The sequence below is a fragment of the Callorhinchus milii genome, unplaced genomic scaffold, assembly GCF_018977255.1.
Source record: "Callorhinchus milii isolate IMCB2004 unplaced genomic scaffold, IMCB_Cmil_1.0 Scaffold3, whole genome shotgun sequence".
NCBI lineage: Eukaryota > Metazoa > Chordata > Chondrichthyes > Chimaeriformes > Callorhinchidae > Callorhinchus > Callorhinchus milii.
In genome coordinates, this window is record NW_024704744.1 from 96,731,323 (window position 1) to 96,758,328 (window position 27,006).

At 47.5% G+C, this 27,006-nt stretch overlaps 1 protein-coding gene across 1 annotated transcript in view; it reads left to right on the forward strand.

Annotated features, from left to right (window-relative positions):
* nrxn1a (neurexin 1a) overlaps nucleotides 1-27,006 on the forward strand; it is a 740,055-nt gene that overhangs the window by 284,720 nt on the left and 428,329 nt on the right. The window contains exons 6-7 of the mRNA XM_042333191.1: nucleotides 17,688-18,126; nucleotides 26,474-26,857. Coding sequence (XP_042189125.1) covers nucleotides 17,688-18,126; nucleotides 26,474-26,857 — 823 coding nt within the window. The remainder of the gene's footprint in view (nucleotides 1-17,687; nucleotides 18,127-26,473; nucleotides 26,858-27,006) is intronic.

Sequence of the window (27,006 nt, forward strand, 5' to 3'; positions counted from 1 at the left end):
CTTGAATCTGCAGCCAAAAACATATGTTGTTTTCGTGCTCCCGGCAGGAATTAACGTGACATTTCATGCCTTTTTTTTCAAAAAGCAAAAGTGATTTGGAGCAGGAAACGGGATTGAAACTTGCCTGCTCAAATTGTGTTTCCCGAGGACTAAGGTGAGCCCTGCTCGCCGCCTTCAAAAGCCAGTCTATTTAATATTCTTGTCAAAGAATTGGTTGAGAGTGCTTTCTCTGCTTGGGGGTAATTTATGATCGGCTTAATACCTGGACAAGTAGTGGGAAAGCTCCCCAGAGAGAGCTGTCGGGGGACAAGCTATGCAGTTTTCGCTGGTTGATCACCAGGGTACCTCAACGTATAATCTGACATCCCCAAACCTTGGCTCTCGTCAACCCTGAGCCTAATATTCTCTGCAATTATGTAATGATTAGAGAGAGAGAGCGCACATCCCATTCCCCGACATGGGGCGGTTTCCACGTGTTGGTGGCATACGCTATCGATGGGTGAGCATTCAGCCGTTCTGCCTCAGGTCTCTGGAACTCCATCGCAGAATTCCTTTGACTTGTTCGCTCTGTCGGCTCATTCAGGGCTTTCGGTCATCTTTCCTCTCCCCAACCCCTTAGCTCTCACCCCCCAACCCCCTGTTTGGGTACCCAGCTATCAGTGTCAAGTGCTTCGAGACATCCTCAGGATGTGAAAGCTGCTGCGTGAATCTATTGTACGTGTGCAAATCGCAGTCCGGTTTGGACGCTCTTACACACGGTGATGGTGTCCACACGTGTCAGAACCCGACTGACCAAATTTTTTTTGAAGAAGACAGCATTTGGTCACTGAATCTACAACTGTTTGAGGGACGCTGCTGTGTTTCACCCACAAAATATACCATCAATTAACTTTAAAGTATATTCTGTGCAGCTTTTTGAGACGTCTCGAAGATGTGATCAGGCGCTATTTCAAACGGAAGCATTACTATTATTATTATTATTATTAAAACAATGTCTGTTCCTGAAACTATCCAATATTGCTTTCATTAGTATAACCATTGAGAACAGAAAATAACAGGGATCATCTGGGGTCTAGATTTACACTTCTTACTTTGTATTTCAGATCATCCAGAACTTGGGCAAATTGTTGAATTCGATCTTAACGAACTTTGAAGCTCGTTTTCGGTTGTTCTTAAAATAACTTGCGGAAAATCTGCTTCAGCATTAAGACGATCTAAGAAATTGCCAAGTACTGGATGCTCTGAAATGCTACATAAATAGAATAAAATTAGACCCAGGTGGTAGCTCTCTTCCGACTTATTCTCACCTACCTCTAAACGCTCTCTCCAGAGACCGACTCCTCCAGTCATGTGAATGACAGTAAAAGTTGACGAACAGTTCATTGGAACTTGTGAGCGTTTTTTGCATTTTAAAGAAAAAAAGTTGAAAAGTCGGTCGCAATCTCTTATCGCCCGTTGAACTCGGAGCTTGTTGCTTTTCGGGTTTACTTGACACGGACATTCTGTTCAAGCGCGAATGGTCACGGTATTGGATTGTCCTTCATGTGACACCTCTTAAGGCATTGCTGTTCTCAAGTCACGCAGCAATTAGTTTGTGTCTCTTTGACGTGTAGGCTTTTTACTGCCACTGAATGGGAAATTTAGTGGGAAAATATCGCCACCAATTTGAACTTTTCTGTTGGATGCCCTTCCGAAATCACTCAACGCTTCAAGACGCTATCCTGCGTGAATTATGCTGTGAGACTTGCATAAGCCTTATCTTTATAAATCGTATAAATCGCCTCAGTCGTACATTCAACCGAGTCCCATTCAGTTTCCTATTAGAACCACTCGGATTTCCTTGCAATACTCGTATTAATCACCTCATAGCTTGTATGCCCGCTCCCCTACCCTCCATTTCTCCCGTACTTACCCTTTGCTCTGAATCAATGGAAATCACCCCCTCAGCCATTGACGCACTCACCCTAACCGACCGGCTGCGTTGAATTGCGGGAAATGAAGTCTTGATCCATTGCCGCATGCGGAAAGCAATTTAATTTCCCGCGATTCCAACGCTGCTGGAAACTGCGCGGACGGCAACACATCACGACACTGTGAATCGCAGGAAATACAGTGTTGACCTGCTACTGCGTCCCTGCAGTGACAAACTGCCACATGTACACGTACCAGCTGCGTTGAATTAAACGATCACCGCGCAGACTATTCATTCAGTTGGATTTCCGATGACTTGTACAACTCAGACTTTGCGTAAGTCATATTAAATGTGATGGTCCCGACTGAATCGATTTATTTTTGCTGTACACGAACGCCACTTCTTGTTGTTGAAAGTTGTTTTGCGTAGACTTGAGGTTTGAAAAGTAGCTCGTCAGGGAAAAAACAGATTGCTCGCAAGAGCTTACTTACGAGGTACTAAGGTGGCAATAAATGGAGTGCCTTGGAAGTTTGGGTGAATGTATATGGGAAGGACGTACAGAACACGTGAGAGTGAGACGAAAAAGAGTCTGGTATTCAAATGAAAAAAATCCCCAAAGATTAACAGATTGCATATTTCTAGGGTTATCCTTTTTTTAAAGCAAAATGGTGGTCCATATTCAGAGAGAATTGTCTTCAAAACACTCTCCCTCAAACTCCCGGATCCTACTTTATACTATGCAAATTATATTTTAAAAAAAACAGATTTAAAGTAATGAACGAAAGAAGACAGGGAGAGTTTAGAAGGAATTTTCGTTTAATATAAAATCTTTGGACTTGGAAGGTACTACTGGGGGCCATGAACAACAATACATTACATTTGTACAGCGCCTTTCATGTCAGGAGGATGTCCCAAGGCTCTGCTGACCTGGTGGTTGGAATCAGGAGGGGTGGAGAGCGGCGAGGATAGGGGTAGGAGGGTTGACCAAAGACAAGGTCGAAGAGGAGGGTCTTGAAGGAGGTGAGGGAGTGAGCGAGGCGGAGGAACTGTGGGATCGTGTTCCAGAGGGTGGGGGTAGAGAGAAGCTGAAGGTCCGCCCGCCAATGGTGGGGCGGGCGAGGCGGGGGACGAGAAGCAGGACAGAGCTCGCTGAGAGGAGGGAGCGGACAGGCTGGTAGGGGTTTAGGAGGTCACAGAGGTAGGGAGAAGCACCTGTCAGCGCCCGAGGTATGGAGGCAATGACGAGAGCCAAGCAGGAGAGCCTCGATCTTGTTGACATTCAACCGGAGAAGTTCTAGCTCTCATCCAGGACTTGATGTCCGACAGGCCGTCTGTGAGGGCAGCAGTGCTCGTGGAGTTGAGGGTGAAGGCTGAGAGGTAGACTTGGGTGTCACAAAGGGAGTTAGAGAAATATAAAAGGATATTGGAAAAATAATGGGAGAATGGGACTAAATATATTGTATTTTCGGGGAGCCAGCAACGGCACAGTGAACCAAATAGATTCCTTCTGTGCTGTATATTTTTATGCTTCGGTAAGGCAGAGAGGAGTTAGCAATATATAGCAATAGCAGTAAATGATCCATACTTTTGATATGGTGCCTCTCACATGACACAATCTACTGTGAAGTGCAATTACTGTGTGTTTTGTAGGTAAACGCAGCAGTTAATGTACGCAATACAATGTCCCACAAAAGAAAGCCGTGAAGCAAATGGCCAGTTTTATTTCCCGATGGGATCCAAGCAGACTTTAAGCCACAGAGAGATCGAATCCTTGCTGCTGGCCAACCAGACTCTTCAGATCAGTAGCGCGGATTTCACGTTAGTTAGTCAAAATCCGAAGGATAAGTTCCCCCGTCAAGGTCCTCCAAACAGGATTTCTCTTATGAACTGGTAATGAGTTGGAAATGTTTCCACGATTATAATTCCGGTTCTAGGAAGAGAAACAAAATGGAACAAACCAGACTTATCAATAAGTGGGCGATAATTAACGAAGCCGAACGAGAAGCTCACAATGTGGCTTTGGAACACGGCACTGACTGGAACAACCCCTGAACCTTGAAGTGCCATTTACTTTTTGTACCTGTCGCGGGTCCAAGCTCTTAACAAGCTAACAGATGTGGACAATGTGGATGTAAGCAGGTTATTTCGTTTAAACTGATTGCAAAATTATACTCGCCTGAAGGAAGACTGTGGCTTAGAAGTATTGTTTCAATCCATCGCTCCACTGTGCTGCAGATCTGTGCAATAGGGCTCCATTGAAGAACCTTCTGTTGTGCTGATTAACTCTCGTTGTAAATTGGGAGCTCAGTGTGAACTTCAGTTAAAATGGAATTAAAGCTCATAATCTTTCACAATTCGTTCAGTTACACCATTTTGCCAAAGCTGAATACTGTTAGCAACAAAAAAAAAATTGTGCGCAAATGTGGCTGTGTTTTTATTAAAAAAAAACATTAAATGGTTGTAGGAAAGAGTTGGAAAGTGGGATTAATGAAAAGGGCACTTTAAAAAAAATGAAAATACATCAGTCACGCTGAAATGATGGGCCGAATGGCTGCCTTCTGTGCTGAGAATTTCTTTTTTTTTTCGATTGAAATGGGATATGGCAAATACAAGAGGAATTCTGGAAAGTAAGAAAGAAAGAAACGAATAATCCTTGCATTTGATATAACACCTTTCACGACAGGAACGACACCTTAACCAAGATGCCATCCGCCTGTTCTGGTGGATGCTAAAGATCCCGTTGTACCACCTGAAAAGAAAAGGGAATTTCTCATCTTGGTTTAACGTCTCAGCCTCCAGCAATGCAGCGTACCCTGAGCGCTACATTGGAGCATCAGCTCAGACTGTATGAGTTCCAAATCCCAACGTGGATATTGAACCCCCAACCTTCTGACTCAGAGGCGAGAGTGCTATCAACCGAGTCAGGCTGACGCACATATTTAGCTGTTTTGGTAGATCCAAAAAGCAGCGTTACGTCCGACTCTCTGCCCTAACTTCATCGTATCTCTGTCCTCAATTAGTACTTGGAGCATTTCTCCGAGATGACCGAAATATCATAATAACACTGAGTTCGGTTTGGCTGTTACATGGACACAGTTTACACTGATCAAAGTGAAGTTCAAACGTACGTGGACAGTTTTTTCTTTGTTTACGATGAAAACCATTCCCTCGTCAGTCTTTGCTCTTGTGATCTTTAGCCAGAAATATATGGTATTCGGAAATGTGCTTCTCGTGTTAATGACCTTTGTTGTCTTTACTGGAATTGATATTTGACTGACAGCCATTTCTATAATTTCTAGCAAGGCTCGAAGTCTAATGCCTCGTTGCCAAGCTTGCTGTATTGCTGTAGGTGAGAGTTTAAGGTGTCGTGGGTGTGCAATGTGTCGCGAGTGTGTATTTTGTGAGCACGCGAAACAGGAGCCAATTTGCTCTGCAATGTTCCCCAAACAGCCGTGAAGTGAGTAACAAATCGTATCTCGGGGGATGGTTGGCCAGCACACTGGGAGAAGCTCCCTTCCCTTTGCAAATAGTGCCACGAGTCCTTTAATATCCACCTGAAACGAGCAGTTTCACCCGAGTGCTATCGTTCGACCCGAAAGATCGCACCTGCAACAATGCAGTCACTCCCCCAGTTTTGTGTCCGAGTGTCAAATAGACTGTGAGCTGAGTGTTCATGTGGGTCATGAGCCAACAACCGTTTGACTCGGAGACGAGAGTGCTACCAGCTGAGACAGGTTAAGTCCTCTGCGCAAATGAGACATTATCTTGAAACGCTTCAGTGGTGACGGACTTGGTTACTTCTCGTTTGATCGTAGCGAACGGTCATTTTCATCAAGAGCCTCTCCTTGGCCAAGTTATTACGAAAAACATATTTGCAGGACAGCAGAGAAGGGAGTTGTGCCTCTGGTATTGTGCTGTATCGCTTTATCAGGGAAGTTTGGGTTATCACAATGTGGGTGTTGTAGGAATGTTCGCGGTCAGAGTGTCGGAGTTGCTGTTACATGAGCCGTCAACTAATCCAAGTGCTGAAGGCACAGATAACATTATTGGAGTGGAGGGGCGATGCGCATGGAGAGGTCAGTCAATGTCAATAATTCTCTCTTAATACGCGGCTGGTTTTCGAATCAGCAGGAGAGCCGACGAAGGAGGTTTGAGCTAAAATATTTGTCACGAGGTTCCCGTTGGAGAGCAAGAGAATCGAGAAAAAAATGTCATCGCATTTTTATGACGGTAAAATTTGCGTCCGTTTGCTCGAGCATTTCTTTTGTGAATTAGTGCAAGGAATGATTTCTGGAAATTCCCCAGATTTCTTCCGATGTAATTATCGCCCTTCATCACACCATCAGCAGCTGAGCCTTCAGCTACGATGCTTCCATCCCCTGGAAGTACCTCCACAATATCCCTCCTGCTTGGCCCCTCTCTGATCATTTTTTTTTCCCCTGAAACTCTACGGCCTGCGGTCACCTCCGCAAAGTTGGCTGCCGCATTCGACCGCGAAACACAGCAGCTGCGCTTGACGGTAAAATCCCGCGAAGCGCTTCGACCCACATCCTCCCGACATGAAAGGAAGCCCGTGTCAAGCGCGGGGATTATTAACGAAAGACAATTGCGCGTGGGGTAGAAACGTTGCAGAAATAACAACAAGATTGAACTAATTAGAGAGGGAATTGGGCTCCTCGGCAGGAACACAAGCCTCACAATCTGGAGTCAAGTCTGCTGTGCGCTGACCTAAATGAAGTGTGTGCGTGTAAAAAAAACAAACATGGGAATCGGCGAAGAGAGCGTGTGACCGCGGCCTGTTAACGGCAAAGCAAACGAAGACAGTGGGAGGTGCAGCAAGGAGTTGCGAAAGATCCCAAAAGGAACGAGGCAAATGTACTGGGAAGTGGCAGGATTCGGGGGTTGTTAGACAACAAGCTTGTCGCCTTCTGTAGCCTCTCAAAAGATTCCCTTAATATCTCCCATGTTTCTACATCACGGGAATCTCTTGGGGAGTCGGATGGACGGGTGAGGTGCATCAGTGCTTTTGCCCTGTTTCGCTGCTATTAGTAGATCAAAACGCAACATTTAAATATAAAATCCTGACTCAAGCGTGAGATGCTCTCTATTTGCCTGTTCTTCAGCGCTCGGCACTCTAAATATAGTCAACAGAAACCTCAACTGCAGTAATTTAGATGTCCAAACATTTTTTTCTTCTTCTGCTTCGGATTGCATGACTGAATTAAGCTCGTTGTGGTGCAACTATCCGTAAATCTTTATTAACTGGAGCTTGTAGATCAAAGCATAATTCTTTGTTGAGGTGCACGTCAGACAGACAGCTCAACCCACTGCCTCTGTACCGTTCTACAACCTGTTCTTCTGTGGCTGTTGGCGAGACATTGCTGTTGGCAAATTGGCTGCTGCGTTCTCCAACAAAGATACACAGCAACTACACTTTCCGATATATCCTTTGGGACGTCCTTGTGACATGAAAGGCGCTGTATCAAACGCAGATGACAGATGTAGAAAAAAAAAACACGTGGAAGCGTTGAAAGCATTAACCCCTTAAAGCAAGGAGCTGGATAAAGATTTGATTAAAATGGAATGGATGGCTGCAAAGATTCGAATCCATCAACATGATGGATGTTACAGGATCGTAGAATTGTACAGCACAGAAGGAGGCCGTTCGGGACTGTGCCGGCTCTTTGAAAAGAGCTGTCCAAATCAATCCCACTCCCCCGCGCTCTCCCCATAGCCCTGTAAGCTTGTCCTCCCCAAGTAATGATCCACTTCTTTCTTACCGGGACTGACTTCTGTAGAGGCCAGAGCGCAGTAAAGTAGCTTGTAATGTTAGGCTGTTACTTACGGGCTTTTGCTTTAGAAATCGCAACGAACACAATGATGGACACAATGGGGTTTAAATTTCTAATTCCTAAGGAATCCCAATAGAAATCGCTGCCAACCTAACAGGAACTCTGTTCCTCAAGTAGGTCACGCAGTCTCCATGCAACAGCATGAGGTTCTTTCCCTGGGATAACATTCGGTATTTCCTCTGGGCTCGCGTGAGGTACTTACAGTTACGCTCAGAAATACACTCTTTCCAGTTTCCGTGACTGATTCCTTTGAAATAATTTCTATTAGAAATCCTGCGGGAAGTCCTGTAGCTCAGTGGTTAGAGCATTCGCCTCACAAGTGGGAGACCTGGGTTTGATTCCCACCGGGGCGAAACCTCGGGCAAGTTTGCTCATTCCACACCGCCTGATGATAATCCCTCAAGAAAAAAATCACATCAAATAATAATTCGGTCACTCAATCCACGGCCGTTTGTGGGGGACGCTGCTGTGCCACGTTTCGCCCACAAAATACACAGTCAACTCACTTTACAGCATATTCTGTGAAGCGCTTTGAGACGTCTCGAAGACGTGATCAGGCGCTGCATCAAATGTAAAGCGAATTGAACGTATATATTGCGGGCGAAACGCAGCAGCCAATTGCACACAGCAGCGTCCCCACAAACAGTCGTGGATCGGAGTGACTTAATTTATCAGTTTAATTTATCTTTGAAGGAATTATTGCAATTCCTTGGTGCGATCAAACAATTGCATCAAACGTTTTTTTTTCCAAATACGACCCTTTGGTAAAGAAAGTGGGTTTTAAAACATTAATGCCCCTTTCATCCTGCTTCAACCAGTACAGCAAGCACTGAATGATCAGAGCACAGTGATCAGTTACTGTCATACAAATCACTTATTTTGCTATCTCCAAGTGGCGGTTGCAGTTTTATCTATTTCAGCTTGAAAAAGACGGTGCTTTTCCGCGGGCAATCTATTCCGCGGCCAATTCTGGCACCGATTAAAGCCTTCACGCTCCTTCCCTTCCCACGTGCACGCTGCCGCTCACATGGCTCATTGCAAGCAGAAATCCTTTGCAAGAGCCCTTCAGAGACAAAACTCAGCTGCGCCTGTTTCGTTTGGTGCCAAACATTTTCACTCCAAATGGCCACCGGCTCATTCACGTGTTTCCACCCCGGCGTCAGTGTCACGCCGCTAATCCGGTTCAAGAAGTCTTATCGTCTCACTCGCAAGCCACCTCTGGGCGAGCTACCATCCACAATTGCTGGTTGTTCCTTTCTGTAACGGCGGAAAAACAGTCGTAATTACAGAGTGACATCGAGAAGATCTGCAAATTGCCGGTTTAAAGTCCCCCCTTGTGGAAACAATCATGCTGCGATACCACACGCTCGAAAGGTGTGACACTTCACGTAGGGGTAGATGGAGAAAGCAATCTTACGGATTATGGCACAAAACTGTTCCGTCGCGAGTGATTTCCTTCATTAAAAGTATGAAGCATCGACCACGTTTTATAACACCCCAGAAGCACATTTATTAGTCTTTTATCAGCGGCGCACTCACCACAGAGAAGACACCTGGCTCTATATTTCCTGTATTTATGGAGCATTCTTAATTATAGCATTCAGTTTCAACAAGGTCTTTTGAAAAATGCAGAAAAACTGCTTGAAAATTGAGGGTGAGTTCAGCAATTTGCCACCAAATTCCGCAGCCTTCGAAGTGCCACATAAATCGAGTTAATCTAGACCTGGGTGGAATATCTTGTTAACTCTACCTGCTGAGTTGATTTACGATAGAATTTGTATTTCATTTTGTTTAAAATAACAAGTCGAGGAACGAAATACTTTGATTGAAATAGCAACACAGCTTAAGCAACGCACGTTATAAATAAAATGTTTGGTTTGGTTTGAAAATCGAATGTAAAAACGGCAAATGTTTCATATTTCGGATCCGGTTATCATCGCTGTTTGCACTTCACTGGAGAATGCAATTGGACCATTCAATAAACAAGATTTCAGCAGTAAATAAAACCCCAGGACATTCAACAAACAGTTAAAGATGCAATTGCATTTGACCAGAAATACAGCAAGATTTACAGTGGATTTTTAAGGAGCTTTATTTATTTATCATGAACCGCATCCCACGACTGTGATCATTAATCTTTTTTAGCTTGGACACCATCACACTTCCGAGCACATTAGACCGCTGTAGCCACCTGCACCTTTGATAATAATAATCCCTTAAAAAAATAGTAATTTGTTTGCTCAGTCCACCGCTGTTTGTGGGCCACAGACAGTCGTGGATTGAGTAAACAAATTATTATCTTTTTTTAAGGGATTTATTATTATCAAAGCTGCAGGTGGCGTTGAATGTGCGTTTCGCCGGCAAAACGCACACTCAATTCACTTCGTAGCATGTTCTGTGAAGCGCTTTGAGACGTCTCATTGCTGGGTAGGCTACACGTGACGATTACAAACACGTGGAATAGTTACTTGAGAGGTGACACCACTACCCTGTTGTTGACTCCTGGCAATCTATCGCTCTATGAATAAATGTGACACCTTTTGCAGCTGATGGCTTGGCAAACCATCTCGGATCGAGACCCGAATGCGAGGTTGCCCGGCAGAAGGGAGTGTCACATTTGGGTGGTTGTTTTTTTGAGCATCAGCGCTGCTGCTTTCTTTCGCTTTTTCTCTTCCGAGAAGAGCTCCCAGCAAGAGTTTGCGGGCGGTTCTGATTACGAAGCGGCAAAGGCACGTGAACCAGTGGGTTTTCCCATTGGATCAGACGCTCCCATGCTCCTGTCTGTTAAATAGGCTCATGATCCGATCTCACCCAAAACGGGATCGCCATCGAGGGAAGGATTCAGCTCCTGGCAACAGGTATTCCTTCAGCCCTCTGTTGGTTTGGATCGATATTGCAGCACTTCCGATCTGCCGAGCTTTATCCGCCCTCACAAAGAGGATTAATAACGACCCCTGCATGCGATACAGCGCCTGATCACGTCTTCGAGACGACCCCGAGCGCTTCACAGAATATACCGCGAAGTGAATTGACTGTGTATTTTGTGGGCGAAACCCGGCAGCCAATCGCACACAGCAGCGTCCCCGCAAACAGCCGTGGATTGAAGTGACCTATTTTTTTTTTGAAGGGATTATTACTCCCGGAAAAGCGATCCGCCAGTCGACTAACAACCGGGTTCCTCCTTACTGCCGGGTAAACAGAGGCGTGTGTGTGGAGTAAGGAAACTCGCCCAACATTTTTCCCTGCCCGGGTCCTCTCTCGCTGGTGAGGCGAGCGCTCTAACCACTGAACTACAGGACTCCGCAACAGCATGAACCCAGTTGCCAGCTAATTGGTGGATCGTTTTTCCTGGCATCATAGTTCCTTAAAAGAAATAATTATAATAAATTGGGGATGACGGGATTGCTCTCGTTGTTCTCCTCCGGACCTAACCAGAGCACAATTCAGCCTCAGTATGTTGTCTGGGGATCTAAAGTCAACCAATGCAGCAGTATAGCCCATTCGCATCCTACTTGCCTTGTTTATTTCTGCCTCACACTGTTTTGGTATCGTGAGCGAATAGTCAGCTAATACCCTGGATTTCTTTTCCTTGAAGACTTCCGGCCCTTTCACGGAGTACACGTGTTTCCTGTTCAGATTTTCGCCCACAAAATAAACACACAGTCACTCCGCTTTACAGTGTAGCATGTGAAGCGCTTTGAGACATCTCTGCGGGGTGATAAGGGGCTGTATGCGAATGCAAGAATTATTATTATTGTTATTATATTTCAGTAATTCAGTGCAGCACTCTGAGACGCCGTCCTGCGTGAAGGGCGCAATATAAATGCAATTGTTGTTGTATACGATGCGATGATTCCATATCCACTTTGAAGCTCGTGTCAACTGTTGTGGAAATCAGGCTCTCCGCAGATATTCAGCTTAGCATTGTCTTGTACGCCCACATCTGCAGTGCTTGTGGTAGAGAATAAAGTCCTGTGGAGACCTGTGGCTCAGTGGTTGGAGCGCTCGCCCCGCAAGCGAGAGGACTTGGGTTCGATTCCCGGCAGGACGTAAACATAGGATTCGGAGAAGCGGAACTACGTTGGCCGCGGGTTGACATGCTTTGTCGAGGGATTACAGAGCACTTTGTATGATTAAGTCAGCGACGGAGAGGATTGTTATTACAAAACCGAAATCCCTAATTACGAGCGCACAAAAAATAATCACAGCTGCACCTCAGAACCCGGCCCTTAATCGGCTTCCAGTCCTCCGTGTTTGTAACCCACAATGTCTGTTCAGTGGGAGCACAACAAATAGCACTTAGTTATTACTTGAAAGGCTTTATGGCGAACAGCCAACTTGAGTAATTATTATAATTCACACGTTATTATGCAATCGGTGACAAGGTGCCTACACATGTCTTAAAGGCTATTCATTGGATTCATTTCTTGTGCAGTAATTTGTGGCAAACACAGTCTTTGAAAAGGAAGCCACGTTACAGTGTAATTAGACGGAGATTGATGATACAGTAATTATAGGCTTTTCGTTCCGATAATCTGCGCACTGAAACAAAGACAATGCTTCCAATTGATCTCTGACCTCCCCGTAAACTTTCCACGGTTGACGTTCGAGAATGTCACACCGTTTCCAGCAAAACCCTTCCCCCCCACCCACCTCCTTCTCCTGTGCTGTAACAGGCAGCAAAGGTTTACGTTTTGTTGGTGTGTTTTCTTAATTTGCGGGGTCAGCCTCGCGAGTGAAATCCCTTTCTGCTTCTGCCCACCTGGCGTTTCACTGTCGAGGGCTGAATAATAATCCTTCCACTCCTGGCATTTGATGCAGTCGCCTTGTCATGTTGTTGAGACGTCTCAACGTGCTTCACAGGACGTGCCGTGAACTGTAGTGACTGCGCATTTGTGCAGGCCGGTCTTCCTCTGGGTTTACTTCTCCGACCTCGTGCAGACCTCTCTGAGGTTTCTCTTTATTGGGTTGAAGCGTGACAGCTGAATCACTCGTTCCTCATTGCTCATCCCTCCAACACCGCAGATCAGCCTTGCACGACCTCCGGGCCCCGACTTAGGTGTCGGGTTCGATCCCCAGCTTTCCCTTTCCACCACACATCCGTTCCCGGATCAGGACCGCTTTTTTTTCCACCTCCGCCAAGTTGCCCGCCTACATCCCTACCTCACTCCCAAAAGCTGCCAAACAACCCTCGTCCACGCCTTCGTCACCTCCCGCCTCGACTACTCAACCCACCTCCTCGCTGGTCTCCTCTGCTCCACTGTTCGCAAAGTGTAATTTGTTCAAAACTCCGCCGCCCACATTCTCACCCGCACTAAACTCCGTACCTCCATTGCCCCGGTCCTTGACGAACTCCATTGGCTCCCTGTCTCACAGAACCGATCGATTTCGAGATCCTCGCTCTTGTATTTAAATCGTGATTTCAGCCACAATGCCCGGAAGCGGTGGAACTCTCTCCCTCCATCCCTCCGCCTCGCTTCCCCCCCCCCCACCCACACCCCCCTTCCCTCCCCATTTTCAGTTCGCGCTGAAAGGCCTTCCTCTTCCACCGTGTCTTCGGTCACCTTCCCCCTCCGCCAGGCATCTATGGAGAAAGGAAAGTGAGTCAACGTTTTGGGTCCACACCCTTTGCTAGAACTGGGGCACGTTGGGAGGGAGAGGCTTTGAAGGGCGAACAGAGAGGGGGAGACGCAGGGCAAGGAAGACAAAGGAGAAAATGGGGTACAGGACAGGGGATGATGGGTTAAAGAGGCGTTAATGATGCAAAAGAAAGGGGGCGGTGGTGGGGGGGAAATTGCAACAAAATAGGCCGACCGGAGAGAGGAGAGGTGTGTCTGGGACCCAGGTGATGTGGTAATGGTCACGGAAGAGGTGGGGGCGGGGGGGGGAAAGGTGAGCTGTTACGGTCTGAAATTGTTGAAATCAACATTGAGGTCAGTTGTTGTAGTTGTGTAGTTATTTCTCAGCCACCACAAGCAAACATCGCGTGTGCTATTTCTTCCTTTCTGTCTTCTGAGATCTCACATGAGGGAAGGAAGGAAATTAAACGAACGATATGTCTTACCAACACTGCTTAGAACTCTAAGCGCTTGCATTAATACCCTGCCTGTATCCCTTTACCTCGCCCTGTCACCATCTGCCTTTAAATTGGCTGTCGCGTGCCGCCCTCGAAATACACAGTCACTTTACGGTATATTCTGTGAAGCGCTTTGAAACGTCTCGAAGATGCGATAAGGCGCTGTATCAAATGCAACAATTATTATTGGTAAATCCCACCTTAAAACCTACCTACAGTCACCTGCCCACTGACCCACCTGCTTGGAGCCCAACTCTGTCACTTTGAAGCGCTCCAAGACATTATCCTACATGAAGGGTGCGACATAAATGCAAGTTGTTTTTCGTTTGCCTGTTGTCCTTTACGTAAAAGAAGATGCAAAGTGACTGTCGAGTACAGCGGTGGCCATCAAGCACGGAAATGGGAGAATACAGATCTTGACCTAAAGATCTTGACATTTCTTTAGGATTTTTGAAGGCACCGTAACAAAAGGAAGTGGCATTGGAAGAGCGTTGAGAAGACAGGCAAAGTGGGTGAAGACACCTCCTTTCGTCTCATTCATTCTCTCTTTCCTTCTTTCTCCTCAATCCACACCCCTCTCTGCCGCCTTCTTTCCCAATTTGTACCTATTTGTCCAAGACTGTGTTGTCCAGTGGAAATCGCTGACGAGGCACAGTTGTGGCTTCAGCGACAACCGTGAGAGAAGGCTTTTACTGACAAATAGATTTGGGCAAAAATTGCCTTGTAAACACTCACGCAATACAGGTGAATGTACTTGACGTGTATGTTTACACGTACATTTACTTAACAAGCATCTGGAGTCCTGTAGCTGATTGGTGAGAGCAGTCACCTCGCAAACGAGAGACCTGGGTTCGATTCCCGGACCGGGCAAAAAGTTGAGCAAGTTTCCTTACTCCGCACGCCGCTGTTTACCCAGCAGTAAGTAGGAATCTGGTTGTCAAGTCGATTGGCGGATCGCTTTTCCGGGGGTAATATTCCCTTCGAACAAAAATAATAATAAATTGTTCGCTTCGATCCACGGCTGTTTGCGGGGACGCTGCTGTGCGCCATTCACTGCCGCGTTTCGCCCACAAAATGCACAGTCAATTCACTTCACGGTATATTCCGTGAAGCGCTTTGAGACGTCTGGATGACGTGATGAGGCGCTATAGCTATATCGAATGCGACAAGCAGCAACCAAGGAAGTAAAGCGCACACAACAATAAAAAAAAACACTCGCATACTCGACTTTTCTTCTTACCATGTTACCAACAAATGCAAAAAAAAAAGAGTCACTCTACACATGCATTCGTCAGAATGCCCAAAGTCAGTATCTATCGCTCATTTTTCATTCCTAATCAAAAATGCCACTTCGCCACATTTAGATGCCCGATTTGTCACGTGTGGCTGACGTACCGGAAGACCTCGGTCTGAGATCTAACTCTCCTGTTATTTCGGTCGCTTTTCGACTCTGTCCTTGTTCCTCTCTCTCTCTCTCCCATCCGTTCTGTCTCCTAGTTCCTCAGTCCCATTCGGTCTCGTTTCGTTCCTCTGTTTCCCTCGGTCTGTCTCTCTCTCTCTCTCTCTCTCTCTCTCTCTCTCCTAGTTTCTCTCTCCCATTCCCTCTCTCCCACTCTGCCTTCCCTTGTTTCTCTTGTTTCCCATTCTGCCTTTCGCCTTGTTCCTTCCTCCCACCTTGTATCGCATTGCATTTGTAGCCCGGGTACAAGCTGTTGCCGTGAAGAAGGAGTGACTTTTGAATGATGATTTATTGGACACAACTCCTGACATCTGTGACATCTGTGTGCGTAAACCACTTGCCCGTTGCATTTGTTAATTACGTGGCTTGACATCACTTGACAGATTAGTGTTGGCGGACCTGCGAGTTCTGTAATTTATCCTTTAGATGTCCATGTAAAATAGGTTGAATTCATGGCAAGGCTGGAGGAGTTTACAGCCAACACTGTGCAGCCTTGATTTATTTGATAGCTTCCCATTCTAATCCAGTTTGAAGCTCACAAAAACTATTTTGCTGTGGAGGTATTTATAGCAGTCCTGCCACCGGAGAAATCTTTCAGGAGAAATCTCATTGCCATGTACCTGCCATTACCATTACTCCGACGGCAATTTGTTGCTTTCCAAAAAAAAAAAAAAATGATTCCGCTTTGCCACTCCATTGAACGGCAAACAGTATTCCGCAGTCTCGAACCTGGCGGTAACAAAGGGCAAACGTGGGAATTGTTTGCAACGCTTTGTAATTCAGATTCGGTATTGTGTTCTATTTATTTTTCGTGACGGAGACTCCTTCCTGTTTTCCCCGCTTGTTCCCCATTCGACGCTTGCTTCTAATGCCTTATGATTTGTTCACTCGAGCCAGTTTGGCTTCCCCAGCGCTAGCGAGGCATTGAGACAGTGCGCCGCAAGTACGTGCGTGGGATTGCAGCGTTACTCCCCACGATTGTCCTCTGTCTCTCTCTCTCTCTCTCTCCATGACCAGGAGCTCCCTCTGCCTCCTCGTCCTCCTGGACCTCTCCACTGCGTTCGGGACGCAGTCGACCGCGCCATCCTCCTCCACCGCCTCCCCTCCCTCGTCCACTTTAGTGGGACACGCACTCGCACGGCTCGAGCCCTGCTTAACCAACTGCTTCATTTCGGCAGATGGTTTTCCTCCTCCCGTTCCCCAGCCACCCGGTCACCTGCGAGGTACCCCAAGGCTCCATCCTTGACCCTCCACCACCCCTTCTCTTCCTCATCTACACGCTCCCCCTCTGGGCGTTGTCATCCGGGTGACGCACAAATCTACTCCTCCTCCAGCTGCGACTCCCAGTCCACTGACTTTGGCTCCCGTCGGTGTCTTTTTTACCCCTTGCGGGTCTGAACCGCTCAAAACTCCCCGAGCTCTCCCTCAGACTCTCCGAACCCGTGCGCAATTTAGGCATCAGGTTTGATCCCCGGCTTTCCTTTCCACCCCGCATCCGATCCCTGACTTTTTTCCGCCCTCACCACGTTGCCCACCTCCGTCCGTTACCTCACCTCACAGCCAACACGGCTGAAAACCTCGTTCCACCCCCTTCGTCACTTCCCGGCTGGGACTCTTCCAACACCCTCCTCGTTGGTCTCCTCAGCTCCACCAGACGCTAAATCCGATTGATTCGAAACTCCGCCGCCCGAATACTCGCACACACAAAGCTTCGCACCCCCATCACCCCCACGCCCCAATCATCAAACGGATCGATTTCAAGATCCTCTCGTTTTCAAATCACTTCAATCCCTCGCACCTCCTTATTTATCCGACCTACTTACCCCCCCCCCCCCCGGGCTCCACCACCCGCTTGGCTGGCTCTGGCATCCTGTTTGTCCCGCGCCACCATCGTTGGCCGTGCCTTCAGCCACTGCGACCCCCAAAACTCTGGAACTCTCTCCCTCGATCCCTCCGCCTCGCCCTCTCCCTCCCTTCTTCCCAGCCTTCAATTCCCTCTTAAAGACCTTACTTTACGATCGTGCTTACGGTCACCTCCCGCCCCCACCCCCCCCCTCCCTCTCCCCTTGGCTCGGGAGGCTCCGCCACTGTGAAGCTCTACCCTGCGTGAAGGGCGCTGTGTAAATGCAAGCCGTTGCTGTTGTGTGAGATTACGTCGTACTCCCTTGTGTGTGAAATGACACAAACCCACCCCGTGCGGGTGAGAACATACCACACACGCGTGTGCGCGTGGTACGCGTACGTGTGAGAGATGATCTCGCATTCCCCGCGTCAGGGATTGTACCGTGTTTCCCCCCCCCACCAGGTACGAGATCGTACCCTAACGCAAGCCAGCCAAGCAAAACACTTGTCAATCCTCCCTCCCTTTTGCCTTCCCTCCCCTCGCAGGTGGTGTACAAGAACAACGACGTCCGTCTGGAGCTGTCGCGGCTCGCCAAGCAGGGCGACCGCAAGATGAAGATCCACGGGATGGTGGCGTTCAAGTGCGAGAACGTGGCCACCTTGGATCCCATCACGTTCGAAACCCCGGAGTCATACGTGGCTCTGCCGAAGTGGAACGCCAAGAAGACAGGCTCCATCTCGTTCGATTTTCGAACCACCGAGCCCAACGGGCTGATCCTGTTCAGTCACGGGAAACCGCGCCACCAAAAGGACGCCAAGAACCCCCGGATCGTCAAGGTGGACTTTTTTGCCATCGAAATGGTGGACGGGCACTTGTACCTCCTGCTGGACATGGGATCGGGCGCCATCAAAACCAAAGCCACTCAAAGGAAAGTGAACGACGGCGACTGGTATCACGTGGACTTCCAGAGGGACGGACGATCAGGTGAGATTTTTCCTTGAGAAGTCCCTTTCCATTACTTTCTCCCCACCCGCTCGTCTCCTGTCCTCCTCCTCCTCCTCCTCCGGTGACCGGCGTGCGGCTCCCAGGCACGTCAGCTGCTCTTCGGCCAAGGGACCGATCTTCCCGTGTGAGCTGAGACCTTCGTTGGCTGCCACCCTTAGGCAGGCTGGATCCCTTCCTTGCGTGTTTTTTTCAGCAGGCATCGCGAGAGAAACAACAGAGACACGTTACGTTTGCGCAGCACCTTTCAAGTCAGGAGGACGTCCCAAAGCGTTGGACAGTCAGGGATCCGCGCCTGAGCTGGTGGTCAGGTTCAGGAGGGGTGGAGGTTCAGAGAGGGGTAGGAAGGTGACCGAAGGCACGGTCGAAGATGAGGGTCTTGAGACTGGTCTTGAAGGAGGCGAGGGAGGGAGCGAGGCGGAGGGACTGTGGGATGAAGTTCCAGAGGGTGGGCGCAGAGAGGCTGAAAGCCCGACCGCCAATGTTGGGGCGGGCGGGCGAGGCGGGGGCAACGTGAAGCAGGCCGGAGCCCGCTGAGCGGAGGGAGCGGAGACATGTTGGTAGGAGCTTAGGAGGTCCTCTGGGTAATTGTACCCCTTCTCTTCCGCAAAAAATCCTGAGATTAGACTTTAATCCCTAAATTTGATATATTTATCGCCTTATTATGTCATCGAGACATTGCGAAGCGGTTGGCGGGAAATACTGAACAGTGTCGTGTCTGTGTATCTGTAGGCGAATGGGGCAACCGATTTGTGCCCAGCAATGTACCGCAAACGGTAGTGAAGTGAATAGCTGATTTTTTTCCGGGGCATTGTCGGCCCGGACACCGGGAGAAACCACCCTCCCCCTACTCTTTTCAAGCAGTGCAGTGGATTCTTTCGTACGGAGGCAGATGTTTCACGTATCACTGGAAAGATGGCATCACCTGCACCACAGTGACCAACCCCTCGCACTGCACTGGCGTCTCCGCCCAGACCCTGAGCTGAAAGTCTCAACGTCAGGTTTAAACCCACGTCTTTACTGACTCAAATGCAAGAGTTTACACAAACCTGGCCAATATGACTATCTGTTGGCCACACGACCAGGTAGGGCCCTTTTCCCAGTTTGTGATCAGGTTCTAACTCAGCGCACACCAGGACAGTCACCTTTCCAATCAGAATGAGTTGTTCAGAGAGGGGCTCAAAATAATCCTTGGCTTTCTGATTGAGTTCTAATCTTTTGCCTTTTGAGTTGAAGTGCGGTAATCTCTGACTGGTCAGTCACATTTGAGAGATGTAATGTTTTTTCCAGTATGATATCGTTAGTATTTGCAAATAGTTATCTGCCTTTTTTTTGTGAAAAAAACACATGCACCTCCCTCCAGGTTCCCGTCATTAATATTAAAGGAGGATAAAGAGCAAAAAACAACAAGTAGAGCAGATGGGATCCAATTAAAGAGCCGGAGAAGTTCCCACCCCCCTACCCCACCACCACCTCCTTCACCACGGCTCCCACCCTACGCTCCTTTGCCCCCATCTCTCCCTCCTCCCTTTCACCCACCCATCACCCGGATCAATCCCACCACCTGCTGCCTCGACCACACACCCCCTCCCCACCTTCCCATCCAGCTCCTGGTCACCCGACTCCCCCTCCTCTCTCTGCCCACTGCTGGCTGACACAATCTCTCCTCAGGCTGTGTCCAACTCCCCTTCGAAACCACTGCCATCACTCCTCTCCTTAAAAAAAACAACTCGATCCCTCCAACTTTGCCAACTTCAGACCCATCTTAAACCTGGCCCTCCTGGCCAAAGTTTTGGAACTTCTTGGCGGTGGATCAGCGCCACCTGAAAACAATTCTATCTCACCCATGAGAAGATACTTAGCATCTCCGACATGGTGCAGATTGGCTTGAGAACTGAGCAGAAGGGAGAGGGGTGTTGAGAGAGACGGTGAAGAAAGAGAGAGAGACTTCCTGTCAAATTTCAATCAAGATACGTTTGTCAACGAGCGCATAAGAATGCCCATGAATCCTGGCAACATCAAAGAGAGGAAGATAATTAACGTTTCTGCTCTGGCCCTTTATCAGGACCTGCCTGGCGTTCAGATGAGGAGCCACACACAAAAAAAAGAAACATTGACTTATCTTTGTCATGCTGATCAGACCGGCGAACATTTCCAGAGTTTTCATATTGTAACTGATTTCTCTTACAGACGCAATGATGGTAAAATTCCTCTTTAGACTTAAAATCGCGTTGTTTCATTCAGCCGACGTCATTTGAATTGGGAAAATGATCTGACCTGCTTGGATATCTGTACGTCCAACATGAATGGAGGTTACAGTGCAGTTTAATAGTTATTCAAGGCCTTGCACCCTCCTACCTCTCCGACCTACTATTCCCCCTGTGTACCTACACGTACCCTCCGTTCCTCTGGCTCCGGTCTGCTCCACATCCCCCATCCTAACCGCCCTACCATCGGTTGCCGGGCCGTCAGCCTCTCAGCCCCGAGGCTCTGGATCTCCATCACCCAGTGCCTTCGCCGCCTCCTTCCTTTTCTCCTTCAAGGCCGGTCTCAAGACCTTTCTCTTTGACCTTCAGCCTTCAGCTCCCCTCTCGACTCTCTACCCCCTCCTCGCTCCCTCCCTTCCCTCCCCTCACCCTGACCATTTTCCCCCCAATGCTCGGGTCCCGACCCAACTATCCAGCACCTTGGGACATCCTCCCGACGTGAAAGGCGCTCTATAAATGCAATCTTGTTGTTTTGTTATCGGATAGTAAGAGGTTCAGGAAAGGCAATTGTCCTACAATAGCAGCTACAGTCCTTGATGTTATTTTATTATATGAATTGTTTATTATTACAATGCTAGTCTCCCGCCTGTTCGATTGTCATCCGTTACAAAAGTCACAATGCTTCAGAGCCAAATCATACGAAGCGCTTTGATCCATCTTGTTTTCCTTTGAAGTGTTAGAAAGTGGACTCCGGTCTTGGGGATAAAAGTAATCACGGTATTTACTGAATACAGGACATCAAAAAATGTACGTGAAGCTCAAGTCTTTAAAAGCTGTTCACAATAAATAAAGCAGGCCAAAGTCAACTCCCCCAGGCCACAAGCGATGTTGCCAGATAATCCATGTACGCTCAGACTTTACATAGATTTCTTTCACAGGTACTTGAGCTTGATAGAATTCTTCAACACTCATGCAGAACCGAGCAATTACTCAGGGCTTGTTCTCCGCGAGTGTTGACGAGCTCGGAGAAGGTGACAAAGGAAATTGTCGCTGTCTCAAGTCAAACACAAGGCCAGCAGAGCTTCAATTAACATCTTATATGGACAAGTCCCATTATCGGTGGGCAGCCGCGCTGAAAACGGCCGTTCTATTTGGCGGCAGCCAATTGTGGCGCCCGGTTTGACAGCCGGTGCCTCTGGCTGCTGCACAGTTTGATGTGTTTGTCCGGTTCAAGTGATGCTTCTGCCGGTGCTATTCGGTTGCAGAGCTCTGTAATCCGGGAGTTCGGATGAGGAACGTTAGGTGATTGGGGAGCTGCCCTCCTGTGGTGTAAATTAGAGTCCCGATTCTCTGCGCGAGTCCGAAAATGTCAACTCCTCTTCGAACTCAGGACCGATTCGTCTTAAAATGGGTGGTTGGGCAGAATTTTGGAACACGGTCGAACTCAGCCTCGATTTGGGAGGCAGTGTTCCCGTGAAAACAATCTGAACGGCAATAATCCTCGCATTTGATGTTGACCTCGTCACGTTGTCTCACTGGATTTTGATGTGCATTTGTAGGCTTGGGGCGAGCTGCCTTGTCAGTGGTGTTATCTTTTCGATGAGATTTTCAGTCAAGGTCCCATCTCCCTAACCAGGTAACTGTTAAACATCCTACAGCCCGACTCAAAAAGAGAAGGGAGATTCTCACGGTGTCCTGGCCAAATAAAAAAAATAGTCCTTCGGGGGTTTATTGCTGCAAGCAAACTGTGTTCACAGTAAAACTTGAAGACGTCCTCCAAATGTGAAAAGCTCTTATTTCAAACGTCAGGATTATTATGACTATTGTTATACCGCACACCTAAGACTAGTCTTTCTGCCTTCATGTCTTCAGTAAGTATCATATTCCATGACAACCCTGGAATATATTCTAGGGTTATGTTCTGGAGTCCACGAGCCTTCAGGCCGAACCAAACCCAGTGTTGATCAAATTTTAGTTGTGTATTCACTCACACGCGCACAAAAAAAATTAAGAGTCCCAAAATGAACGGGCATGCAGTGGAGAACGTTCAAGGATAATTATTCTGTAAGAGTAAACATTCGCACCAGCCTCATCCTTGAAGCACAAAGCACAAGTACCTGAGCAGTACCTGAACTTCCAGTATTGGTGACGTCACTGGATTCAGCGCAGACGGCTGGAAATGTTCATTCTCAGCTCACCCACTTGTCATTTCAGCTGAGCTGCACTCTACGAACTTAAAACTTACAGATTGAAAAGGGCTGAATTTCAAGTTAAGTGTATGGGATGGCGGGATGGCACGTGAGTTACGAAAGTGTAAACTAATGCACAAGTAGAAGTGCATCTCAAATATGTGTCTCTTGCCACCTGACTTCTCCAACACACTCCTCGACAACATCCCGATTTCCACGCGTCGATAAGCTTCAGTTCATGCAAAACTCTGCCGTCCAATTCCTCACCCGCTCTAAACTCCGTAGGCCTCTCACCCATGTGCTTGCCTGTCTCTCTACGGGTTGATCTCAAGGTCCATCGCCATCTTCTACCCCACTCTTCTGCTCACCGCTCCACTCAACAGAGCTGGACCTGCTGCATATTCTCCACCCCATGATCAGCAACCAAGCCTCAATAGATACCCCTCTCACCCTTTGAACCTCCCACTCTCTTCTACCCCCTCCATCTCGGCTCCATTCTCTATCGGTCTTTCAATCGCTCTGTAAAACAAAAACCTACCTTTTCGCCGCGCCTGTGGTCATCAACAACCTCCACCCTTCCTCACCTCCCTTACATATCATCCTACGTGAAGGACACTATACAAATGCAAGTTGTTGTTGTTGTGCAGAACAGTGTTGAGTTGGTTCTGGGCTGGCGTTAGCAAAGTCACGATCTCTTGACAACCTCTCGTTGTTACGGCAAGCACAAAAAAAGATGCGTATGTTTGTAGTTTAATTTCAGAAATAAAACTGCTGTCAGAGTGCTGCGAAAGTAGACGTGGAGATTGCGTCCAACGAAAACCAGCGTCACGTGATCACTCTAAGGGGATGTGAGCGCGCGAGAATATCAGACATGGGAAGATGCAAAATTGACAGCAAATACTGTTCATGCCCCGACATAAATGCGTACAAGGATATACTTTTTTTATAAAATACAGAGGATGGTGAAGCTTCTTTTCTGCATTAAATTTTCATTATTTCCAGTAAGCGCCGCAGTAGCTCAGAAAATTGCTGAGACTGCGAATTTGACTAAAGAGGCTCTTTACCAGTGACTTAAGGACTGTTTGGCTGAGCGGACGTATATTGTTGCCAAATTTGTAATCAGGAAACATGGAACAGCTGTAGGGTTCAGGCAGTTTGTTCACCCTGAATAAGTGTTACACCAAGAGTAAAGAGCGTGGTATTCTGAGGGAGGTAGACTGTTGTAGTCACAATTGCATCCAAATGGCAATTGGCACGTCGCTAAATATATTCCCAAGCGCAATAGCCAATTTGCGCACAACAAAGTCCCACAAAACAGTGACGGAACGAGTGACTATTTGTGAGATTGTTGGCAAGAGAAACTCAACGCTATTTTTCCGAACAGTGCCATGGGATGTTTTAGAACTGCCTGATAGTTAATGATAACACTAATAATCATTTTCAACTTAACGATTATGTCTAACAGGTTGGATTAAATCCCCTGTTAAGTCCCTTGGCTGAAGCCACGCAACACTGAGAACATTTACTGTTTATTTTAAAAGAAATAAAGCTTTCCAGAGGGCTAATAGGCACATCCCCTGATGACCGCGGCGCGCACTTTCCAGGTCCTGCACGCGTTTGGGCCACCTGTTTCTTTGAGGTTTCGGGCACGGTAACAAGACCACACTGTCACTTTCCAACCTCAGCGTTCAGATCATTTGCACACTTTCCACTGCAAGATGAAAACTAATGCTAAATCGGTGAATACTCTAATCACAGATAAAAAAATACGGCCAACTGAAAGTGGTTCAGCTGCCCGTCAAATCCACTGTGTTGTCCTGCTTATCGCCCAAGTCTTTTTATGAAGAGCAGAAGATTGACTCCCAAGCAAGACCGAATTTTGGATTGGCCACAAATAGCGGCACTGCAATGCTACTTGACACGATTCTGGTTCGACTCAACAAAAGAATCAGTTGTGAGCTGCTTCGTGGCACTTCTCATGCTACAATCCTCAGTGCCAGCAACTTCGCTGAGCAATGTCAGTCAGCATCAGGTACACACACTGTGATAGAGTCGGGATGGAGGGGAGAGACACACAGAGGGAAAGAGAGAGAGAGAGAGAGGCACAGTATACTCAACTAATGTGTCGTTATTGACCAGCCTAATGGACCCCACCAATGATACGATGATTTACCAATTATTTACTGTCAGTATAGGTAATCCCTTTCAAAAAAAATAATAATGTGGTCACTCAATCCGTCACCGTTTGCGGGGACGCTGCTGTGCGCAATCGACTGCCGCCCTTCGCCCACAAAATACACAGTCAATTCACTTTACAGTGTACTCCGTGAAGGACTTTGAGAGGTCTCGGCGATGTGATGAGGCACTGTATCACACGCAAGGATTATTATTATTATTACCAGTGATATGATGATTATCACCCGCGCCAATCAACAAGTTTTCCCCCTTTCATTTCATCTCCACTCTAGGTCCTCCCAGGACACTCTTGACTGACACTCTTTCGGCTTCAACCGGTTTCGTAATTGCCCACAAAAGATCTGTGTGAGTTGACAGTGTCTCCTACTTCCCAATTTTCCCCTCCCACACGATTACTCTGCTTGACTTTTCTCCGAATCTTACTGCTGAGTTCCAGGGCCTCGCTGCGAGGTGATTGCAGAGCCAAAGCTGCTTCCTACAACACTATGATTTAACACTTCATGGAGCACTACGCCACTGCAATACATAACATTTTTTTTGCGCACCACTGAGGGTAAACACAGATGCACCTCATCCTGGCAAAGAATGCTCGCAACTGACCAGATCCGAGATACTAGTCCATATTCACCCACAAAATATTACAGCCAATTCACTCGTATATTACCGTATTACCGTATATTCTGTGAAGCGTTTTGAGATGTATCGAAGACGTCTCGAAGACGTGACGAGGCGCTGTATCAAATGCGAAGATTATTGTTATATTATCATATAAGCCGAGCTGATAAGCTATTGTCCTATGTAAAGAAATAATGCTTATGCATTTCAGACAACAATAATAGGCGTATTTCTATGCATTAAAGGGCTCAAAAGATTCCTAATATTTTTGTCTGATGGACATTCACGTCAGTCTTGTCTGTTTAATAATAATAATAATAATCCTTGCATTTGGTTTAGCGTCTTATCACGTCTTCTAGACGTCTCAAAGCGCTTCGCGGAATAGAGTGTAAAGTGAATTGACTGTGTATTTGCGGGCGAAATGTTTGGTCGTGAAGAAAATCAAGAGTCAAAGCGAGGTTATTGACCAGGGCGACAAGATGTAAACTGCACGCTAGGAACCCTGAGACATCGGGATATGAACCATGTTGCCGGTAATTGGAATGCTGACATATATGCCTTGAGTTGTGACTTTGGTAATGTAAACCAGAGTTGGCTGGTGCTGAGTAGTCTTGCACCGGTGACCGTAAATAACATGGGAATTGTCTCGTGCTGGAATGCCAGGAAAGGCCTTGGGCAGTCATCTGAGACAATTGAACACATCTGTAGGTAACATCCTGCTTTGTTTGCAGCTGTTGAATGTTAAAGAGTCTAATTTGTGTGGTTCGCGAACCCAGGTTCGTTGCGTGAATTAACTTAATGGTGCAACTTCGTGGGCAACTTGATGGCGCGTGACTTCCAGCCCTGTGAACTATCGTGGCTGGCCAGTCGTGGATCGCAAGTTGGTGTCAAGTCCAAAAGGTTCAGGTGTCAGCCCGGCACAGTTGGCAGCTACCCTCGCCTCTGCCTCAGAAGTTCGTGGGTTCAAAGCCCCACGTCAAGAAGCTGATACTCCAATCCGGTGCTGTGGGTGTGCGCTGTCTAACCCAGATAACATTTGTCGTTCACTTCTTGCCGGTTTTGGCACAACCGTCGTGGATCGATGCCCAACACTCACGCTTTCCTTTTTCTTTCCCTCTTCAGGCATTATAGCCATCAACAGTAAGCGCTCCCCATACATGGCCCACGGAGAGAGCGAAATCCTCGATTTGGACGATGACTTGTATCTGGGCGGACTGCCCGAGAACAAAGCAGCTCTTATTTTCCCAACAGAAGTGTGGACGGCTCTTCTCAACTATGGATACGTCGGATGTATCAGAGACTTGTTTATCGACGGCCAAAGCAAGGACATAAGGAAAATGGCAGAAATCCAGAATGCAGCAGGAGTCAAATCTTCGTGCGCCAAGGAGCCTCCGAAGCAGTGCCTTAGTAATCCGTGTCGAAACAATGGCATTTGCAGGGAAGGCTGGAATAGATACGTGTGCGACTGTTCGGGAACGGGGTTCCTTGGCCGATCTTGTGAGAGAGGTAAGCAGGGAAACCTTCCAACCGCTGAGCTTCTCGTCTTTGCCTCCATTCGATCCGAAAATTGACCAGAGCGACGGGGAAACGCGCGAATGTTTTGATCTCAGTGGCGGAAGGCGACTGTAACTGAGGGCTTGCTTGCGGGTGGCATC